At 38.6% G+C, this 20,699-nt stretch overlaps 1 protein-coding gene across 1 annotated transcript in view; it reads left to right on the forward strand.

Annotated features, from left to right (window-relative positions):
• LOC149287583 (partitioning defective 3 homolog B-like) overlaps positions 1-20,699 on the forward strand; it is a 532,650-nt gene that overhangs the window by 309,783 nt on the left and 202,168 nt on the right. Inside the window, exon 20 of the mRNA XM_089492770.1 lies at positions 17,255-17,371. Coding sequence (XP_089348896.1) covers positions 17,255-17,371 — 117 coding nt within the window. The remainder of the gene's footprint in view (positions 1-17,254; positions 17,372-20,699) is intronic.

The following is a 20,699-nucleotide window of genomic DNA, read 5'->3' on the forward strand; positions in this document are numbered from 1 at the left end:
ACATATACATATACTATATGAACACCTAAACTCAATAACTGGGTGTCCCAATACTTTTGGTCATATAGTGTATTCTGATAAACCATTAAAGAACAAAAGATAGCATCTGCTAATCCTGTTTATGAAGTGAACATCGAGATGTGTGTGTATGTATGTAGGCATATAAAGAGCGCTTTTATATATGTCTGATATTTAGAAACATTCTAATTCTCCAACCAAATATGATTTATAGGCCATCATGTTCTTATTTTCTTTAATCTGGACTGAATTTTGCATATAGCTCTAAAGAATTTGATGGCACTATATAAAACAATTTTATATTATATTATATTAAATAATAACAACAATAATATCCAAGAAGGCCTTTATGTTTTAGTAACACTTAATGATTAATGCGTCACTTGGCTTAATAGTGATAGGATTTTTTTCTCCAGGCACATTACAAATAACTGTTTGCTTTGTTTCCATTGTATCACTAATGGCTTCACACTTCACTTACTGATGAAATATTATGTAATGCATTTCTATCTGGGAAGTTTGCAACTTCCTAAAAAATGACAGATTCATTAACCCTGTATTGTTTGGGGTGCTTTATCCTTCATTACATGGACTGCTTGTGATTACCATAAAAAAGTCCCCTTTGTTTAGCTGTTATTGATTTGTGAGTAATGCATGTAGAGAAGCATGGTAAGAAGTGCTCCTAAGCGTTGTCATCTGTGCAGAGATCGACACAGTTTCATGGTTTGTTTTGCCACATTATATTTAGCAATCTGCTTTACAGTGCATCAGAAGTGGGATTAAAGGATTCTTTCTCTAATCCACCTAAATTATATAAAGTTCCCACACATCATCTGTAGTCGGGTCCCGGAGTGTGCATCTTGCGTATGTCCAGGCACCATTCCAAAATAAAAAGATTATGCCTAACGGGCCTGTTTCTAATTCATAAATATACTGTAGACATTATATATACTTTTTTTAATATAAAGCCAATCTGAGTAAACCAGATTATTAAATAATAGTAAATAATATTTTTCTTTGAGCAGGGCCCTCCTACATACCGGTACTACTTGTTATGTCCTGTCTACCCATTGTGCAGCGCTACAGAATGTGATAGCCCTAAATAAAACGATAAATAATAATTTGTATCATCCAGCGTTTGGGAGCATGTTTAGTTGTTACCTTTTTCTAAGAGTCCCTTTTTATTTATTCTAGTTTTTCATGTAACAGTCCCGTTATCTTTGTATCTACCATACTAATGGCATGTACTTATTTTGAGTAAATTCCTGAAGGGGCAAAGCTTGGCCTCAGAAAATTGTAACATGTTAACCAGTCGCTGAATAATCCCATAGTTCTCTGATATCTGTGAACAGGACTGGTCATAGGATTTGGAGGGGCATTTGCCAGATCATTTCCAGGACTTAGCAATTTTTTTTAAAGCATTGATGTTTTAAAACTATTCTGTTCCTCTTTACCTTCCAAAGGTGGTTTTCTACACCATCAGGGTATGTTGTCATATCCTTATGAGACCATGAGGATGCACATGCAAAGAGATTTGCACCACAGCATGCTTTGGTATGGGCCAGTTCCTTCGCTGGGTAAGGTGCCATGTACGGCTGGCAAAATAATTGTAGAACACTGTCGTTGATTTAACATCTTTCTTTGGAAGGTAGCTAGTTAACACAGTATTCATTTGAAATGCTGTATCAGTAAAGTTTCCACTTTGATCCTATCTGGACTAATGCCTTTGTTACTGAACTGATTAATTCAGTGTGGTGAAAAAAGATGCTAATTTGGACATCAAAGATGTGATAATTTCTTGGTGCAATCAGAGTTATACAACTACATTCTGTTCCCCTTGGGCTTGATCAGGACACCCAGGAGAAGGTAAGATGGTAAATATACAAACACCAGTGACCTTATTTAAAGTGTCTTTGTTCTTTGTCAGTTAATCAGGTTTAGTGTAGTTGACATTATGAATTTTTCTGCAAGATGGTATTTATGTGTGCTATTTCTTGTAGTTAAAGGGAATCAAAGATGAAACGAAATACTCAAATGTTTTGTACCTTGAAAAAAGTGATATTATGTAGTCCTGTTGGTACAGCTGCTGGAAATGTCAGGTTTACTGCTTTTGGTGTCTCATTATAAATGCTGTTCCCCTTTCATTCTCCATGAAAGCACCACATTGGGTCTGAATTGGGTTTTTGACAGGATTTACTTTTAAGCTTAGCCTCTGTACGGCACATGACCTTACCAGTTTTCTCTTTTTTTGTGTATAAATATCGTTGCATTGGTTGTTTTATCATTTGTGCCTAGCTGTTTTCGGACAGTCTGTGATCAAATGTGTGTTTACACCTAATTCATTTCTAATGATGGCGTTCAATTTCCATAACTGTTCTTAGGACCAACAAGAGCAGCTATAGGGGATCCAATCACCCTGAGAAGTCCAAATCTACCTATTTTGCCTAAAATCTGTCACTGGTGCAGGGAAGGCACAGGGAGAGGAAAGGGAGCAGCTATGGATTGGTGGGACATGTCTTCTAAATATTTAGGCCTCAGCCACTACTCGTCTCCCACTGCCTTTGTACAGTGTAACGCAGGGCTTGACAAATTTTTTGTGAATCAGTTGGTCAGGAGTGATCTGATCATCATCAGCCCACTTACTAAACTCACAGCGTTTGACCTGGAAGCACCCTGGACTTTCAGGTCAGTGCTGTTTGGTTGTTTTTTTTTATTTTTTTTTTTTATTATTAAACTCTTTCAATGCTGATGTTCCATTGGAGCACAGCATTGACTGATATTTAGTCCCCACAAGCAAATGTTAACCCCTGCAATGCCACAAATGTGTCATACACAATTGTGGCATTGAAGGGGTTAACGCTGCACTGTCGCTCTCATGGAGCGATCAGGCAGCAGGGGAGGGTTGGGGCTGGTGTCCACACTAATGTGGAGACCAAAGAACCCTCTCCCCCTGTCCCTGAAGCTGCCTCTGGCAGCTGGGACGCAATTGCTGGTCTATAGACCAGCCATTGCAGGGGGGAGTCTCTGATGACTGCTGGAGGCTTCCATGCCTACAGGAGTCATCACAGGGCTTGTGGGGGCTCGTTTTTGCTGTTGCTGGTCTGCCTGGGCTTCCAGGCAGACCACCAGCAGCAGAGCCTCGTACAAAACGGGAATTAACCCCTGAAATGCCGCGATCATTGAAGGGGTTAATGCTGGCCTGTCGCTCTCATGGAGCGATCAGGCAGCAGGGGGGTGTTGTGTCAGGTCCCCACACACAATCAACACTCAACCACCTTCCCTAAAGCTGCCTGTGGCAGCTGAAAACGTGATTGCTGGTTTACCTGCAACCGCGTTTTCAGCCTACAGGATGACTGTCCTGTGCTGTCTGCCGGCGTGGTAATTTTTTGTGGCTGTAACAGGCTGACAAACACCTAGGCGCCAGGACAAAATTCTCTGTCGCCATGGCGACCTGGCGCCTGGGTTTTGTCGAGCCCTGGTGTAACGGATGGGGCTGGTGTCTGCAGTGCTCTAGTCCGGGAGGCTGTAAAAAAAAAAAAAAAATCATCTAATTGACCATCTTCTGATGCTGTCTCGTTAAAGTATTTAAACCATAAAAAGTAGTATGCTGGAACAGATGATCTAAGAAATCCTAGGTATGTAACTGGAAACAGGACCACACAAGTTGGTTTTCACTATAAAACTGCCGTTATAACCAGTACCAAGTGTTGGTGTTTGTCCTGCTAAGTTGTATGTGCACACAAAGGAACATTAACTAAAGGGGCTTACGGATCGAAATGTCCTGAACATATGGCAAACTATCTGCAGAGCACAGTATGAAAATCGTTAAATTTAACTGCACCAAGCAGGTGTAACAGGCATAATAAATGTGCAGTTGCCAGGCATGACCTTCTAGCCTAGATCAAGGTCATGTTAAGTGTCCTAGTTCAAATATAAACATGAAACACTCCAACGCGGCCCCCTGTGCTGTCCATTATCGGAAACACACGGAGCTGATGAGCTTCCTGTTGATCTTTCACACAAATCTTCTTCTGACCGGTTCTCTCATCACCAAAGCTGAGTTTTTATTTGAACCAGACCCAATGCTAAATGTGGGAAAGGCTGACTGTCCGATTTAGACAGTTATTCAAAATGAATTAAAATATGTGGAGCTTGCAGCTTTGTATGGGAGGTACCTGGCAGCCCAGTAGCTACTAAAGGCTAATTATTGGCACCATATTCTGATATACAATGAAACATGCATATCATAAACTAGCATTGCTGTTTTTTGTGTGTCTTAAAAAATTGAATCCACAAAAGTATTTCAATAGGATTTGTTTAAATTCAGTATTAACAGAGTATTAGCTGCCGGTACGTACTTTGCCAGCCATCTTGTTTCTGGTCTTTAGAGCACTAGCGGATCTCTGACTCTACAGGAGCCGTGTCAAAAAGGCACAGAGGACAATTCTAAAACGTAACTATTATCCTATTAAGGATAGCTTATTTAAAAAGCTTTACACATTTTACACCAGTTGTATTGTTTTTGTATCGAGTTATTAACCCCACACAGTCAGGTAATGACCAATGACGTGCCTGGCAGAACAGACGATTTATGTAGCAAAATAGGATTTGTTATTTAAAAATAATTTGCTGCGTTTATTTCAGATAGGGCTATTGGTATCTAGAGGCTCCACTATATAACAATGCCTTATGTACATACATGAAATGTCTAATGAAAAAAGCAGCCTTCGTGGAATTCACCTCCATGTTCAGGAGGCCATGTGTTACACAGTAAGGCTGCTTGAGCACATTAGCACAATCTGTATTATTTAAATGAAATAATTGACAGTCCTGCGCTACTTTTTTTGGGAACCTCTCCTGCTTAGTCAGTGAAAGGAAATCCGATTGATTGCCTACTTTCTCCTGGAGGTTCTTCTGCATAACAGGACACCATCTTTAATTCCTCTAACTCTCCTAATATAACTTATAACTTACATAATGCTCAAAATATATCATGGTGCAATAAAGTGCAAGAGATAATGGGGAACTGCCAGGGCATTTAGCGTAAGTCATTTAAACGACATAACATGTACTTTTGAAGTTGTCCACCATCTCCTCCTCTGCCCTTTCAAAGGATGCTTGAGAAAACACTCAACAATTGAACAATAGAGCAGAAATGACAATGAGGGGGAATTGAAGAGACTAAGAAAAGTCAAAATGCTTGCCCCCACTGTATACACAATAATATGTAAACACCATTACATTGATTTATTTAGTTCACAGACCTGTGTAATATAGGATTTGGGATTTCTGTAAAAATACGACAATCTGTACATCATGCATTGTGTGTCTGCAGAGAAGCAATGCTTTTTATGTCCAAGCGGTATGGGGGAAGTAATGTTTCCCTGTCGTTAAAATGTAACTCCTAGTTTGCTCAGCCTGCCAAGTTGAGATTGTTCATTTGCTCTGCATCTTTTAAACCAAACTCCTATGAATTGTTGCAGGCTAGTTTTTGACAGGCAGTAGATTACAGGGGATAGGAGTCATAGATGTCTGTGTTAAAAATGGCTGGTCTGGTAACCCCAGCTGGAAGTGTATAAAGGTAGTCTTTATTTATTACTGTCTGTCCTCTGCCTTTACTCTTACGTCTATGTAATAAGCTTAATGCAGTGATTTTGCACATAGGATTGTGTACAGCAGAGGGCAATAAATAATGCTCGGAGAGTTCTTCGTTGTCTTGCAAAGTAGGGATGGATGTTTCCTTGTAACGAAAAGGCAAACTGCAAAAAAATAAAATATAACATTTACAAGCTTCATCTGAGCAAAAATGTAGTGAATGCAATTTTTCAGTTAATCTGATACATTTTAATTTCTCATTTGACTTGCCCTTGGTTTAAAAGGCTTCTGCCCATCATAGAGATGGGTACAACATGCAAAAAATGTTAGTTTCCAATTCCATTCTTTATTTCCTCTATAAAGCACTCTATTAAGACCATTTAAAACCGATTGCAATTCCCATGTTCTCAGTACCAGAGCAGGAATTTGGTTGTGTAATTCCTTTAAAAATCAATTTCCAGATACTTTTATTACCTGTTGCAACATAAGTAGGGATGCAAGACATTTGCAGTTAAATATTCTAGTATGAATAGATCTGTTTTTTTACAGGGGGGTCACTTGTAATAAAAGATTCATGGGCCATCCGAGCAGTTAACATATGTTAAAAAGATCCTGCTTTTTAGCCTAGGAAGCACCCATGTAATCTGATAAACCATTACTCTCCTGACCTCCCCTGTGATCAGGTACCCCATAGCAGATCTCAGCTGTATGCGGCTGTTCTTATGCACCAGCTCCCATGGCACTTAGACTTTCAAAAAAAGCTGCATCTTTTTCCAATTGAAAATTGTAGCATAATTTGACTTAAAATGCAACAATAATATCAATGTATAGATTTTTTTTTATAGTCCCTTTGTGATATTGCAAATCAGACCTCATTAGTAGTTTATCTGTTTTCCACTAACACACAATTTCCCCTGGATAATGATTATTTATTTCTCCAGTTCCTTGTTACCTTTTTTTTTTACATGCCTTTTCTTAGAAAGGTAATTCATTGAAATGCATTTGTATCTGTCTCATTGTAAGAATCGATAAAAGCACATAAACATTATGGTTTCCTTTTAACAATTACGTTGAAACCATTGGAATAAATTTGTTGAGCTTTACTAGCAATGACACTCTTTTAAGGAATTGTCAAACAGTAATGTATAATTGAAATCACTGTGTGTTTTGTGTTCTGACTACATCAATATGCAATGCTTCCATCCTCTTGACATATACCCACTAGGGGCAAAGTCTGTAATGACAGATCTCCCAGTGGTTTAATCTGTGCAAGCTGGTTATGGTAACGGAGCAGATGTCTCTTCTGCGTTCAAATATAGGATGTTCATAGATCTTTTCGTTTAGTTTATCCTGTTAGCAAATATCACCATATTGGAAATCTGGTTACGTCTCGCACAACAGAAACACAATGTTGCCATGGTCACAATCCCATCATTTGCTCATAGGATAAGTGCCCTCTCTACATTTCTTATCCCACGTTTAATTTCTTATTGAAGCTTAATAAGACAAGTGACATTATGCACATTTCAAGTTGGTCAAAATCTATTGACCTTTAAAGAGGCTCTCGAAATATGCCACTCCAGGGGTGGCCAAGTCAGCAGCGCTGCTGTTGAATTTCCACTCACAGATCACGTCCTTGGTATTCGAGCACATGATGAAATGTATCTTGCTTGGATGTGATTCTCTGAGGTTTGAATTCTGCTAGGCAGGCGTGACGGGTGCTTCACTCTTGAAGGCAACTCTAAAAATGTAGCATGTCAGACATTGAGAAGGGTACCATTTGCAGCTCTGCTTGACTTTTCCTTGTACAGATTGTCTTTTATGCCCTTTAGTTTATAAGAAAACAAAAACATGGTGTGTTGTGTAAAGATCATATTCACTGTTCAGGGTTTAATTCACAGCGGCAGATCAATGGAAGTTATGAATTTGCCACAGTCCTACTGAAGCCATAGGGACATTAAAGTCCACAAGTTGTACAGTAAGAAATCTGAAAACATTCTTTCTCTAGTGTAGTACCTTAAGTACCAAGCGTCTCTTGCGCAGGAAACCATTGTGTTTTTACCATGTGCTTTTCTGCATTTTGAAGAGTAAAATGACTTTTCACCACTACATTTTAGGGTGTGTTAAAATTTTTTTTAGAATAAATTAATTACATATAGAATTTGCTTGTTTGCCTGTTTTTTGTCTTTTGTTATTACCAGGAAAGGATACTCCAGAGTTTGACTAATCCCATAGTTCCTTCAAACTAAATCGTTATAACTTGCTGGAGCCCCTATGTACTCTAAACACTTTAGGCTGGGCCACAGATATATGCCCAGGCCGTTAGATCTTCAGTTTTCATTTCAACATTTCACCTGATGGTCTTAGTACTTTAGTAGCATTAGTGCTTTTATTCTTGTTATTTGTCTTTCACCTTACGTTTCAGTTTATTTCATTTATTATTCAAATGACAATGGACAATGAAATCCAAGATTTAAAACACCCTAGTGCATATTGTAAAAAGCACCTGCTTTTCTGCTCATTTAGATATTTTTTTCCAGTAAACATTATAGTATTTCATTCTACACTGCTCAAAATAATAAAGGGAACACTAAGATTACACATCCTAGATCTGAATGAATGAACTAATCGTATGACATACTTGCGTCTTTACATAGTTGAATGTGCTGACAACAAAATCACACAAAAATCCTCAATGGAAATCAAATTTATCAACCCATGGAGGTCTGGATATGGAGTGACACTCAAAATCAAAATGGAAAACCACACTACAGGCTGATCCAACTTTGATGTAATGTCCTTAAAACAAGTCACAATGTGGCTCAGTAGTGTGTGCGGCCTCCACGTGCCCGTATGACCTGCCTACAACGCCTGGGCATGCTCCTGATGAGGTTTCGGATGGTCTCCTGAGGGATGTCCTCCCAGAACTGGACTAAAGCATCCGCCAACTCCTGGACAGTCTGTGGTGCAATGTGGCGTTGGTGGATGGAGCGAAACATGATGTCCCAGATGTGCCCAATCGGATTCAGGTCTGGGGAACGGGCGGGCCTGTCCACAGCATCAATGCCTTCCTCTTGCAGGAACTGATGACACATTCCAGCCACATGAGGTCTAGCATTGTCTTGCATTAAGAGGAACCCAGGGCCAACCGCACCAGCATATGGTCTCACAGGGGGTCTGAGGATCTCATCTCGGTACCTAATGGCAGTCAGGCTACCTCTGGCAAGCACATGGAGGGCTGTGCGGCCCCCCAAAGAAATGCCACCCCACACCATTACTGACCCACCGCCAGGATGATGCAGGCAGCAGAACGTTCTCCACAGCGTCTCCAGACTCTGTCACGTCTGTCACATGTGCTCAGTGTGAACCTGCTTTCATCTGTGAAGAGCACAGGGCGCCAGTGGCGAATATGCCAATCCTGGTGTTCTCTGGCAAATGCCAAACGTCCTGCACGGTGTTGGGCTGTAAGCACAACCCCCACCTGTGGATGTCGGGCCCTCATACCACCCTCATGGAGTCTGTTTCTGACCGTTTGAGTGGACACATGCACATTTGTGGCCTGCTGGAGGTCATTTTGCAGGGCTCTGGCAGTGCTCCTCCTGCTCCTCCTTGCACAAAGAAGGAGGTAGCGGTCCTGCTGCTTGGTTGTTGCCCTCCTACGGCCTCCTCCACGTCTCCTGATGTACTGGCCTGTCTCCTGGTAGCGCCTCCATTCTCTGGACACTACGCTGACAGACACAGCAAACCTTTTTGCCACAGCTCGCATTGATGTGCCATCCTGGATGAGCTGCACTACCTGAGCCACTTGTGTGGGTTGTAGACTCCATCTCATGCTACCATTAGAGTGAAAGCACCGCCAGCATTCAAAAGTGACCAAAACATCAGCCTGGAAGCATAGGAACTGAGAAGTGGTCTGTGGTCACCACCTGCAGAACCACTCCTTTATTGGGGGGGGTCTTGCTAATTGCCTATAATTTCCACCTGTTGTCTGTTCCATTTGCACAACAGCATGTGAAATTGATTGTCCATCAGTGTTGCTTCGTGAGTGGACAGTGTGATTTCACAGAAGTGTGATTGACTTCGAGTTACATTGTGTTGTTTAAGTGATCCCTTTATTATTTTGAGCAGTATATATATATATATATATATATATATATATATATATATATATATATATATATATATATAAAATGTGTGGCATGTATCTTCCTCAACCACGGGTCCTGGGAGTTTGAGGGTTCTGTGCAGTTCCTAGCACTGCATTCTTCTGGACAGTATGTTCCGTTGTTGTTCTCCCCCCTTACGAAAAAATTACTGCAGTTTTTTTGAAGTAATACTGCAGTTTTTTGGACATGACAAAACTGCAATACTGCACTTTGACTGCACTTTTACTGCACTTTTACTGCAGTTTTACTGCATTTGTACTTCACTGTACTGCAGTATTACTGCACATTTACTGCACTTTTTTTTTATATTGCAAACCTACAGTTGTACTTCAATGTACTGCAGCTTTATTGCATTTGTACTTCCGTACAAAAATAACTGCAGTAAAACTGCAGTACAGTGAACTACAAATGCAGTAAAACTGCAGTAAATGTGCAGTAATACTGCAGTAAAAGTGCAGTATTGCAGTTTTTTCATGTCCAAAAAACGGCAGTATTACTTCAGAAAAACTGGTGCATCTAATGCAGGGTCTCGGCTTGCTATAGTTCTTCCTTTACTTGATCTTCCTTCCATGTCTGGTGCTGGTTCAGGCATTCTCTCAGCAGCTCATCTTTGAGTGCCACTTTACTGATGTTCTCCCGGATACTCTGGGTTTTAATCCAGAAAGGTGGCTTTGACCCCTACCAGACCCCATCAGCCTTCTTTCCAGCTGGTGTACAGTATCTGGGTGTTGGACTTGTGGTGGAAACCTCTGTACATTGTGAGGAGCTTCTGGGTCTTCACATCCACAGCCTAATTTGGACAGCTCACTATGCCGGCATAGTATCTGATGACTGTCAGGGAATATGTGTTGATGGATCTTGTTCTCCCCATTGAGTCTGCTCTATAGGATCTGCCTTATCCTTTGGTGGTACTTATATGTTGCTGCCTTCCTTGCCTTCTCATTATGGTTACCAAGGTACTTGTAGCTGGTCTGTATATCTTCAATGTGCCTAGCATTAGTTCCACCCCTGGGTCTTAAGTATCTTCCATCTTCTTACTACAATCCACCGCACTTCTCTGTTCCAAATGATGTCCCAATGTCTTCACTGTGATGGATCAGCCACTCGATGTCTGGTTCGCTCTTGGCATACAGTTTGATTTAATCCATGTAGAGGAGGTAGCTGATGGTAGTTCCACTCTTGAAATCTTGCACCCGTATCCAGTCCTAGAGAACCTGGAGCTGATAGTGTATGTTTGTATGTATGTATGTTTGTATGTATGTGTGTATATGTATATATATATAAACTTTTTGAGTGGCAAAAATGCGCAGCACACTTAAAATAGTAAACTATGCAAGTTCAAACCACAGATGTGAGTTTAGCAGCAGAAAACACATTTGTTTTATTGAGGAGGCATTTTAGTGCTAAGGATGGAATTCCTGACAAGGACACTCAAAGAAACATAAATACAGTTCCGTCCAGCAGATACTATTTCTTTCATCGACCAAGTAACCGTGTCCTTTTCTGTGATCAGCAATGTTTTGTGTCAAATCTGCTTTGATAACATGGATTTCAGCACCTTAGCATGGCTTACTGCATTTTAGTGACAGATTTAAGATGGCTTTTCTCTCAGTACGCTGACAATCTTTTAACATAGCATTAGAACCCTTGAAACACATATGTACAGGTACTTTACAACCCTGATTCTTGGAAATTGATGACTCCTGCGATTTAGTTCTTCAGTTTTTTTGGCCAAGTTACTTGGTCAGGATTTTTTAGGAACAGCCAAGACCAGCTCTGTGGGGCCATGTATTACAGGTGGGAGATTTGTTTCTATATATCCTGGGAAATATGTTGCATTCAAGCTAAGTATTTTTACACAATATGGTTTTGCTTAAAAAAAAAAAAATGTAGCAAAGCTTCTGTAGTCTGTTTGGTTCAACTCGCATATCTTGATTGACCAGAATATGACCTTCTCGGATGCCTATGACAATGTGTGCTTAAGGCCCGTAGTATAAATTGCTGCATTTTGAGTAAGCACCAGTAGGCAAAAAGTGTCATAATTCACTATTCACAGCTGTGTGTGTTGCCCCAATACTAAAGTATGTTCACGCGTACACACACACTCGTAATAACACTCATTCTGATGCACATGCACATGCAGACTCACTGTAAAACACACTTGCACATACACCCACCTCATACTTACACACTCTAACATACACTCACTATCACACGTACACATACATACAATTCCCCCTCTCATCCCTGGGCCAGCCAGCCCCTGTCATCTTTACCTTCTATTTTGGGGGCAGCTCATGGAAGGATGCAGTAGGAACTGTGTGATTGGTGCAAACAGCGCTGCTAAACTTTGTAGACCTCAATTACACATCAGAACACAAATCACAAACGAATAAAGCCAACAAAAAACATTGTAAGAATGTGCTTTTTAATTATTATATAAGGAAAAAAAATATTAGAAATATGCAAGGTTTTCCATATAATTTAAAATGAGGAAAAAACAAATACCAAATTGAAAAGATTGAAAGAAATAGATTCTTCCACCCTAAAAGTTTTACTTTATTTGGGATATAAAGTGTCTCCTACATATTATATTGTTATTTTTATTTATTAATATTATTATTAAGGGCAGAATAATGTACCACAACCCTGAAGTGAGTGGGTGCATAGTATACAAATATGGAAATCTGTACAGAATTATTGACTGTAGAACACTGATACGTTCATATCCCCCCAGACATTCTGAGTTTCTACAAAAGATGGACATCAGTCCAAAAAAGGACTGTGCCTTGTAAAGCAGGATATATGGGATGTATGCTGTTATTGTTTGTTTATACAGTCCTAACAGATTCTGGAGAACTGTACAGTAAGGTTAAGCATACAATGACATATTTAAACAAACAGGGAACGAGGGGGTAGAGGACCCTGGCTTGCTGGAGCTTACAATCTAATAGATTTATGTGTGCAGCACAGTTCACCTGTCCAGTAACCTAGTATAAAATGCATTGTTTAACAGTATCCTAGGGAAGTGATTTTTATTAATGAATACATTTAGCCATTATATAATGTATTTTTTAGTTGACAGGAATGACAAATAGCCAAATGGGCTGCCAAGACTACATTAAAATGCTGATAAAATTAAAGAAAACTGAAACTAATTTCAGGTGTGTAATTTATATCAACTGTGCAAATATTACCCAACAAACCCTTAAGCTCTGTGCTCTGTTGAATGTTTAAAAGCATTCCAGGAATGGTTTATGGAAGTTGGCTCACAGTAAAAAAAAAATACAAGTTACTTCATTAGCAAAACATAGTTTTATACAGTAGTAAAACTGAAAAAGTGCAAATACCCACACTAAGGCATAACTGCTTATTGGAACCAGACATAAAGCAATAAAACTTCATCTCGGGCTTGGCTGGGGGAACGGTGTAAATCACCTGCGTGTTTGTTTTATCACGTTTATACAGTTAGAGGTGGGGAAACTGGTAGGCTCAAGTAGTATCAATCACACAATCCAGACTGTGTGACCCTAAGAATCATTCACTTTGACCCACTGTTGTAATTCCACAATGGCTGGAGATGCTTTTATGGACATTCTATGATCCACGGTAGGGTATGAGTGGCCTGCTCTACATATCAATCAACTTCAGATAGAGCAGTCCCCATGGAAGAACTGGTGTGTTTTTGAAATTAGCAGTGGTACTCTCTCTCCCTCCCCCCGTTTTTTTTTTTTAAATTATGGACGTCAATGTCTAGATTTCACCTAAACCCATTATTGAATTATATCCCCTGTAAAAAATTAAGTCAGCCCAATGGAATGTTTGAAAAACTCAGTTAAGTTAAAATGATACCTCTGTGTTAAAACATTCCAGCTTTCTTCAGGCCACTTTATACAGTACTTTCATTTGGAATAAAGAAGGAAATAGAATATTTAATCTCTTTATTAAACTTTACACATTTGGTCTTAATGATGAAACCTGCTCTTTTACCATTAAACAGCCTTAATGCCCTTTTGGGAAGTGAACATAGATCACCATCTCTGCTCTCTAGATTACAGATGCATAAATTAACCAATGACATTATCATAAAATGGCAGTGACTTTCATGTGATACCTTTTAAGATGTAGTTATTCAGAAAGTGACAACTAGACCTTATAAATAATGAAGTGAAATATTATGACCTGGAAGCCATATAGCAGACGCATCTTCTGCAATGAAATTTGGACAGAAAAACTAATCATTAGAGACTTGTTTCAAGCGTTTACCATAACTTATTGATCTTATCCTCAGTAAGTGTAAGTCTTCTTACCCTGGCAGTTTTATTTTATGTGTTCTTCTTGGGATCTTTCCCAGTTAACACTTTAATAACTAAATGCATTAGAAACATAATTCCCAGTACTGTGGTTTAATGCCAAATCGTTCCTGGAAATCATTCTTTAATCCTATAAAATGTTGTCTTATTCAGATTTTTTTTTCTACTAGGAACGCTTAATTGTCATGTGAAACAAAACCAGGCACTGATAGGTTATTGCCATAGAAACTGAAACAGTTCTTTAAACATTTCTGTGGTGTTAACATATCAAAAAGTAATTCATGTTTTGTCTATTTGAAACAGAGCATGAGAAAATAAATTATCAAAAAATATAGGGTTGATCTAACATACACACACATCCTAATACTATACACTAACACATGTACTCTAACATCAGTAACAGTGTGTAGCGTGTGTACAGTAACACGTACACACGCTAATGCTATAAATTTATACATATGCGCACACACACACTCTAACACCCAATGTTGACACACTCATGCTAATGCTATACAGTAACACACTAATGCTAATACCATATGCTTACATGCACGAGCGAACATCATCCACATGCACCCAGTCTCTCTCCCATCATCCATGCGGCCCACGTAACTTTCCCTCCCCATCCTTCCCCCTCTCTCCTCCCTTGCACAAATCCCTGTCTTCAGTGCAGCTCACATTTGTGTAGATGCCATGCACCCGACATTGGTGAGCCCAATGTATTTATCAAAAATTATTCTGGAACAAAGATTGAAAATTCTTCTTATCCTCATAGCAACCAATTGAATGGTCCATCGGCTGAAAAACAAGAATGGGTATCTTAAAAGAAAGCACACTTGATATAACATCATATTCTTGAAAAATAGCATCTTCTGTGAAACAAAAGTCTATTTTTTTCCAAGTTGAATGGCTTTTTAAGTCCTACTTGAGTATGTTTATACCCTTCAGTTCTAAGTTATCAAAGAAAAATATTAAGAACTTTGCTGTATTTGTGAACGGATATTCAGGAGCTCTGTACTATTTTTATGGCCATTTCTAAAAGGTTACCAAAACAATTGCTTTAAGTTCCACCAACAAACCCTTTATTAAAGACATACATGAAACCGACACAACAGATTATCATAAAAGTTGGCGCGCAAGCCATTTGTGCACGACATGTACTCCGAAATGACTTAGACTTAATGTTGTAGGTATGATAAATAAGAATTATGCCTATTCAAAATTCAGCATGTTACTCATGGTAGTATTTGTGATGTATTGTAATGCTCTATTAGATGCTGCGAGGTCTCGCATGTTACAATATAAACACATTGGGAGTCTATTTGCTAAATGAGTTGCCTAAAAATTGCACATCACAAATTCACTAAAGCTGACGCACTTGATATAATCCCCCCCATACACTTGGCTTCATGTAAGAGGGAGCTAGTGCTAGTTGAAAAAAGCAAAGAACTTGCGGATTCATTAACCTTTAAGTTGCAAAAACTAATTGCAACTCGCCAATTTCACTCTGCGTATCGTAAAAAATGTATATTATAAGAAAGACACTGACATCCACAGGACCTTATACCGTACCCCACCCATCATCTCATTCCATGTGGGATTGTTAATACTAAAACCCTTGGCAGGACAACTGTGTAAGTTTAAGCCGCTGTTAGTACATAACCAACCGTTGTGGACAAGTGTATATTTTGACAATGTTTGTCATTTCATCTCCGTATTAACTCAAACTTTCATGTTACTCAGTGGGTGGAAATATGGGTCAAATATTTGGGGCTGAATCCGATTACACTCTGCACACATAAAATATGTTAAATGTCTTGGGGTTTATTCATTAAAGGAAGAGTTGTGGTTTCAGCTGCCTCGCTTCTCAGTGCATATTGAACGGCGAAAACGGGGCAGGATCTCAGTGGGGTTGACCCTTCAACATGTATAGTGAAGTGAAGACATTGAAACCATAACTCTTGTCTAAACTCTCCCTTTGGTAAATAAAACCTTTTTATTTTCACCTTTAAATCTCGTCTTCAAATAGAATAAAAACATTTTAATTATAAACTAAAATATATAGCATGCTATTGACCAAGGGTGCGTATTATGTCTTACTGTTCTTTTAATGTCTCTAAAAACCAAGCAGGTAATAGGCCCCTTTACATTGGCGATTAATTAAGTAAACAAGGAGTGATGAATTGAAAGCAGGCGAATGAATGAATAATTAATTAGTCCCAAGTATGTATTCTAGAACCCGATGTGGGCTTTATAAGCTACTGCTATAAATGTTCTTTTTGTAATTCTCCTATCAGAAACACCAAATACATTTTTCAGTTATGCCAGCAAAGTGCTTGGTGAGTCTATTTTTCTCTACTTTTGTTTTCATTCTTTAGCACTGAAGTGAAGCAACACATGGCTTGTGTTCACTGGTATTTTCAGCAGAAATGCATTAACAGCTTTTGTGTTTCACTCCCTCCAGTGAATTAAATTACAGTATGCCATTAAAACAGCTCAATAACTAAATATAGGCCCAAGTCTTTAGCGGAGTTGTGCTGGGAAACACATTTTCACTCATGTTGGAGGTCTGTCACAATAAAGGTCTAACAGAAGGGCTTGCAGCCTACGTCCACTCAGCAGGTTTTGAACTACAACTCCCATAATCCTTTTCCCCCAAATTTGGAAAGGAATCATGAGAGCAGGGCTTGCCTTTAGGGAAGGCAACAGGCAGTTGCCCTTCCCTCTAGATAAAGGGCAAAAGGTTGGAGGCAAGAAAGTCATATTTAAATTACGTGGAGTGAGCCATACTCTGAACAGTGATAGATTCATCACTGTCTCTTTCTTCTATTATGTCTAAACAGATTTGCTCAGATGCCCAAAGGTGACAGAATTCTCTCTAGTTAGATAAGCTCGGTGTTTCCTGCTATCCATAACGTTATGTATTATGATCTCTCCAGCATGATGGAATGCTATTGTTCCTTGGCCAGGGTTTCATGACAAAGCCTTCAGCTTCCATTAATTAAAGGAACCTTTAATTTTTCTTATTGGGATTATGGGTGTACTATTTTAAAGAAACCAGGTTTAAGAACACCTATGGGAACTGTGTGTATATGTTAAGCATTCATTTTATAGGAAGAAAATGATAGTTTAAAACTTTTCTCAATATCTTTCTCTCTTTAGATTTGGGAAGAAGAAGGATGATAAAGTTGGAAAAGTGGACCAGAAAGGTAACCCAAAGCCTTCTTCTTTGAAAGAGGAGGAAAATGACATTGAAAAGATGAAGGAAGAACGTGAAAGGTAAGAAAATACCCCACTTAAGTTAATATAACTTAAGCCAGACAAAGGTTGGGTCATGGTATTTACTAATTATGGGTGGGACAGGACAATGTGTATGAAAAAAGATCATTTTAAAGAGCTTCAAATCACCAAGTAAGGTTTGGTGGAGGAGGGATAAGGGTCTGGGACTGTTTTTCAGGGGTGAGGTCATTACTTCCGGTGAAGGGAAATCTTAATGCTTCAGCATACCAAGACATTTTGGACAAAGCTACGCTTCCAACGTTATGAGAACAGTTTGGGGAAGGCCCTTTTCTATTCCAACATGACTGTGCCCCAGTGCACGTAGCAAGGCCCATAAAGACATGGTTGGGTGAGTTTGGTGTGGAAGAACTTGATTGGCTGCACAGAGTCCTGATATCAACCCCATCAAACGCCTTTGGGATGAACTTAAAAGGAGATTGTGAGTAAGTCCTTCTCCTCCAATGTCAGTGCCTCACCTCACAGATGCTTTACTCGATGAATGGACAAAAATCCCCACAGAAACACTCAAAAATCATGTTGAAAACGTTCCCAGAAGAGTGGAAACTGTTATAGCTGCAAAGGGGGGACCAACTTCATATTAATGTCTATGTATTTAGAATGCAATGTCATAAAAGTCCCTGTTGGTGTAATGATCAGGGGTCCTAATACTTTTGTCCATTTAGTATATATGTATGTATGTATGTATGTATGTATGTATATGTATATATATATATGTATGTATATATATACACACACTCACACTAAATCCAAGGATATGACTCCATAGCACTAGTAGAGAGAATAAAAAAACATAAATGTTAGAAAAATCCATCTAATAGAGGCACAATACCAGTTTTTGTTTTAGATAATATATATGCATAGTATATATGTGTGCATTGCCAATATATGTTGATATATAAACAGACGCCACACAAATCATTCAGGCCTGGAAAAAACAACCCGTCCAAACGACTCCCTTGGTTGTAAAGCAGTCATTCACTTGCCTATTCATTGGCATGCAGCTGAAATCCTTCTGAACAGATTGAAATAGTGGTTTTAGTATAAATTAAACAGTAAATCACGTTTTAGAGCTTGATCTATAGACTCATAGCAAAGACATAAAATTCCTAGCGCTTTGTTGCAATAAGATATTATGTAGTTGCAAATGATACCGTGGTATGTGTTTTTAAATCAGTCTCAAATAAGTGAAATAAAAAATAAACAAATGCATTTTCCCTCTGACTAATGTGCAGAAAAAGTAAAGTGCCAGTCTATGATGCAGAGGATCATAGATTGCAACCATGGAGATTCTGCCCCTTTTCAATAAAGATCCTAATAACATGGCTCCGATTATCAGGTTATAAAGGGTTAACCGTGCCATATGCCAGACACATACGTAACATACTTATATATATATAATATATTAATAGTACGACTGTCTCCTGCTTTGGGATAATTATGTTTTCTATAGAAACAAAGGTTAGTTTTAGATAGGAGGTGGGCATTTTTTTTAATTGACTGGGTTTAGTGTACTGTCCCTTTAAACGAACGCATCATTTGAGTACCTCTGGATGCAAATGAGCATTTGTTTACAGAAAATCTGCATGTATAGCATATTAATATTCTTTAAAGCAAACACCTTGTTCCCTAATCCATATGACTGAATCGTGACTGTGGCAGATCATCATTCATTATAAACTATGTATATTCATTTTTCTCAGTTATTCCATTTACAGGTTCCCACATTGCTACAAGGCAGTTAACAGGAACATGTTCTTCACTTCTAAAAAGACATTTTCATTTATTAATAGTCCTTTGACAAGCAAATACATATGTGTGCCATCTGCTAAAGGAATAGGACTTGATTGGCATCCAAAACTATTGCGTAATTCTCCATGTTTGATTTGAAACTTCTGATTTTATAGAGAGAATTGCAGTTTGTGATCTACTGATCCTCAAACCGTACTGTACCGTTTGTAGTGCCCATGGTGCTCAGAAGGTGACAATTCATTTTGTATTACTTCTGAAGGTTAGTGCAACAGACATGTGATTTAAAGCCAATGAAACTTATTGAGTTCCTATTTAAATATCTTTACTCCACCTGCGCATCCTGACCACTGCAAGACTTAAATGTATTTTTTCATTTTTTTGAAAATTTCAAATACACAAAATACACAGTCAACAAAAATGTAATGAAAAAACGACTCTCTAATTATCAAGTTGTTAAAAATAACATATTGAGCTGTTGCGATTCATCCAAGTCTTGACCAGCTTTGAAAGATGGATTTGTATTGCTCTTTTCTGGGTGATCCTTGTCAGCCCTTAATGGAAATTTATAGTCTTTTAACAAGCCTGTCCATAAAGCTCAGCTCTTCTTTAAATACACTGTAAGATATTGGGACAGACATTTTACTGGTGTTTCCTTACGTAGCTGAGCCTACTCATTTGTTCTCCGACAAGATTAAGTGCAGTCTATGGTGGAAGTTGATATCTTTTATTGGGTCAACATAGAAAGAAAAGTGTAAAGTCTCACAAGCGTTCGGACTATGGATGTCTCTTCTTCTGATGGAAATCCATTAAAAAAATGACATAAAGACAAGGCATATTTATATAAGCCCCAAATGTGGATGCAAAAAAGACATCCATACTTTTGCTGTGTAGCATTTATTTCATTAGCATGATTATTGTGTGGGTTTATTTTATATCTTTAACAGTATAAAGTTCAATGTAATGCATAGTGTGTTATAAACTAGATGTATATGAATAGCTTAACTTGTCCTGAAATAATAATAATAAATAAAATAGATAAGCCTAATATACAAGTGTATGGTCAGTCTTTCTCAGGATGTATGGAACCAGAGTAACACACACCTTTAATTAACTGTAATCCCAGTGTCAAAGGGTCTGAGTTTCAGTATACAAGGGAAGTAATGATTCTCCATGCAATCTACGGCCACCAGTCCTCCTTAGTAATAACGCTCCCTGTAACACCTCTTAAAAAACCTCACTGCAGTTTTAAATATGTTATCAGACATCTTCAGATATTAACTCATTTATTTTATCTACTATTGAGCATTCTTACAACTATGCAGAAAGTCTTGGATTTCTGTACCTTAAACCTGACAACATAGAGCAGGTGAGCTGCTCTTAAGACTGCTCTTCATTGCAGATTAATTGTTTTTTGGTCCCCTCATTATGTTGCTGTTTTAAGATGGGCATAAAGCAAATACGGCGCTATTTTTAGTTGAAACCTCATGGACTATGAGTTCTCAGTTGTTATACTTGGATATGTCAGCTCCATTAACAATCTTTAGAACTGGAAATTCAA

This window comes from Sceloporus occidentalis, unplaced genomic scaffold (assembly GCF_023333645.1).
Source record: "Sceloporus occidentalis isolate IW3139 unplaced genomic scaffold, rSceOcc1.0.p SCAF_59, whole genome shotgun sequence".
NCBI lineage: Eukaryota > Metazoa > Chordata > Lepidosauria > Squamata > Phrynosomatidae > Sceloporus > Sceloporus occidentalis.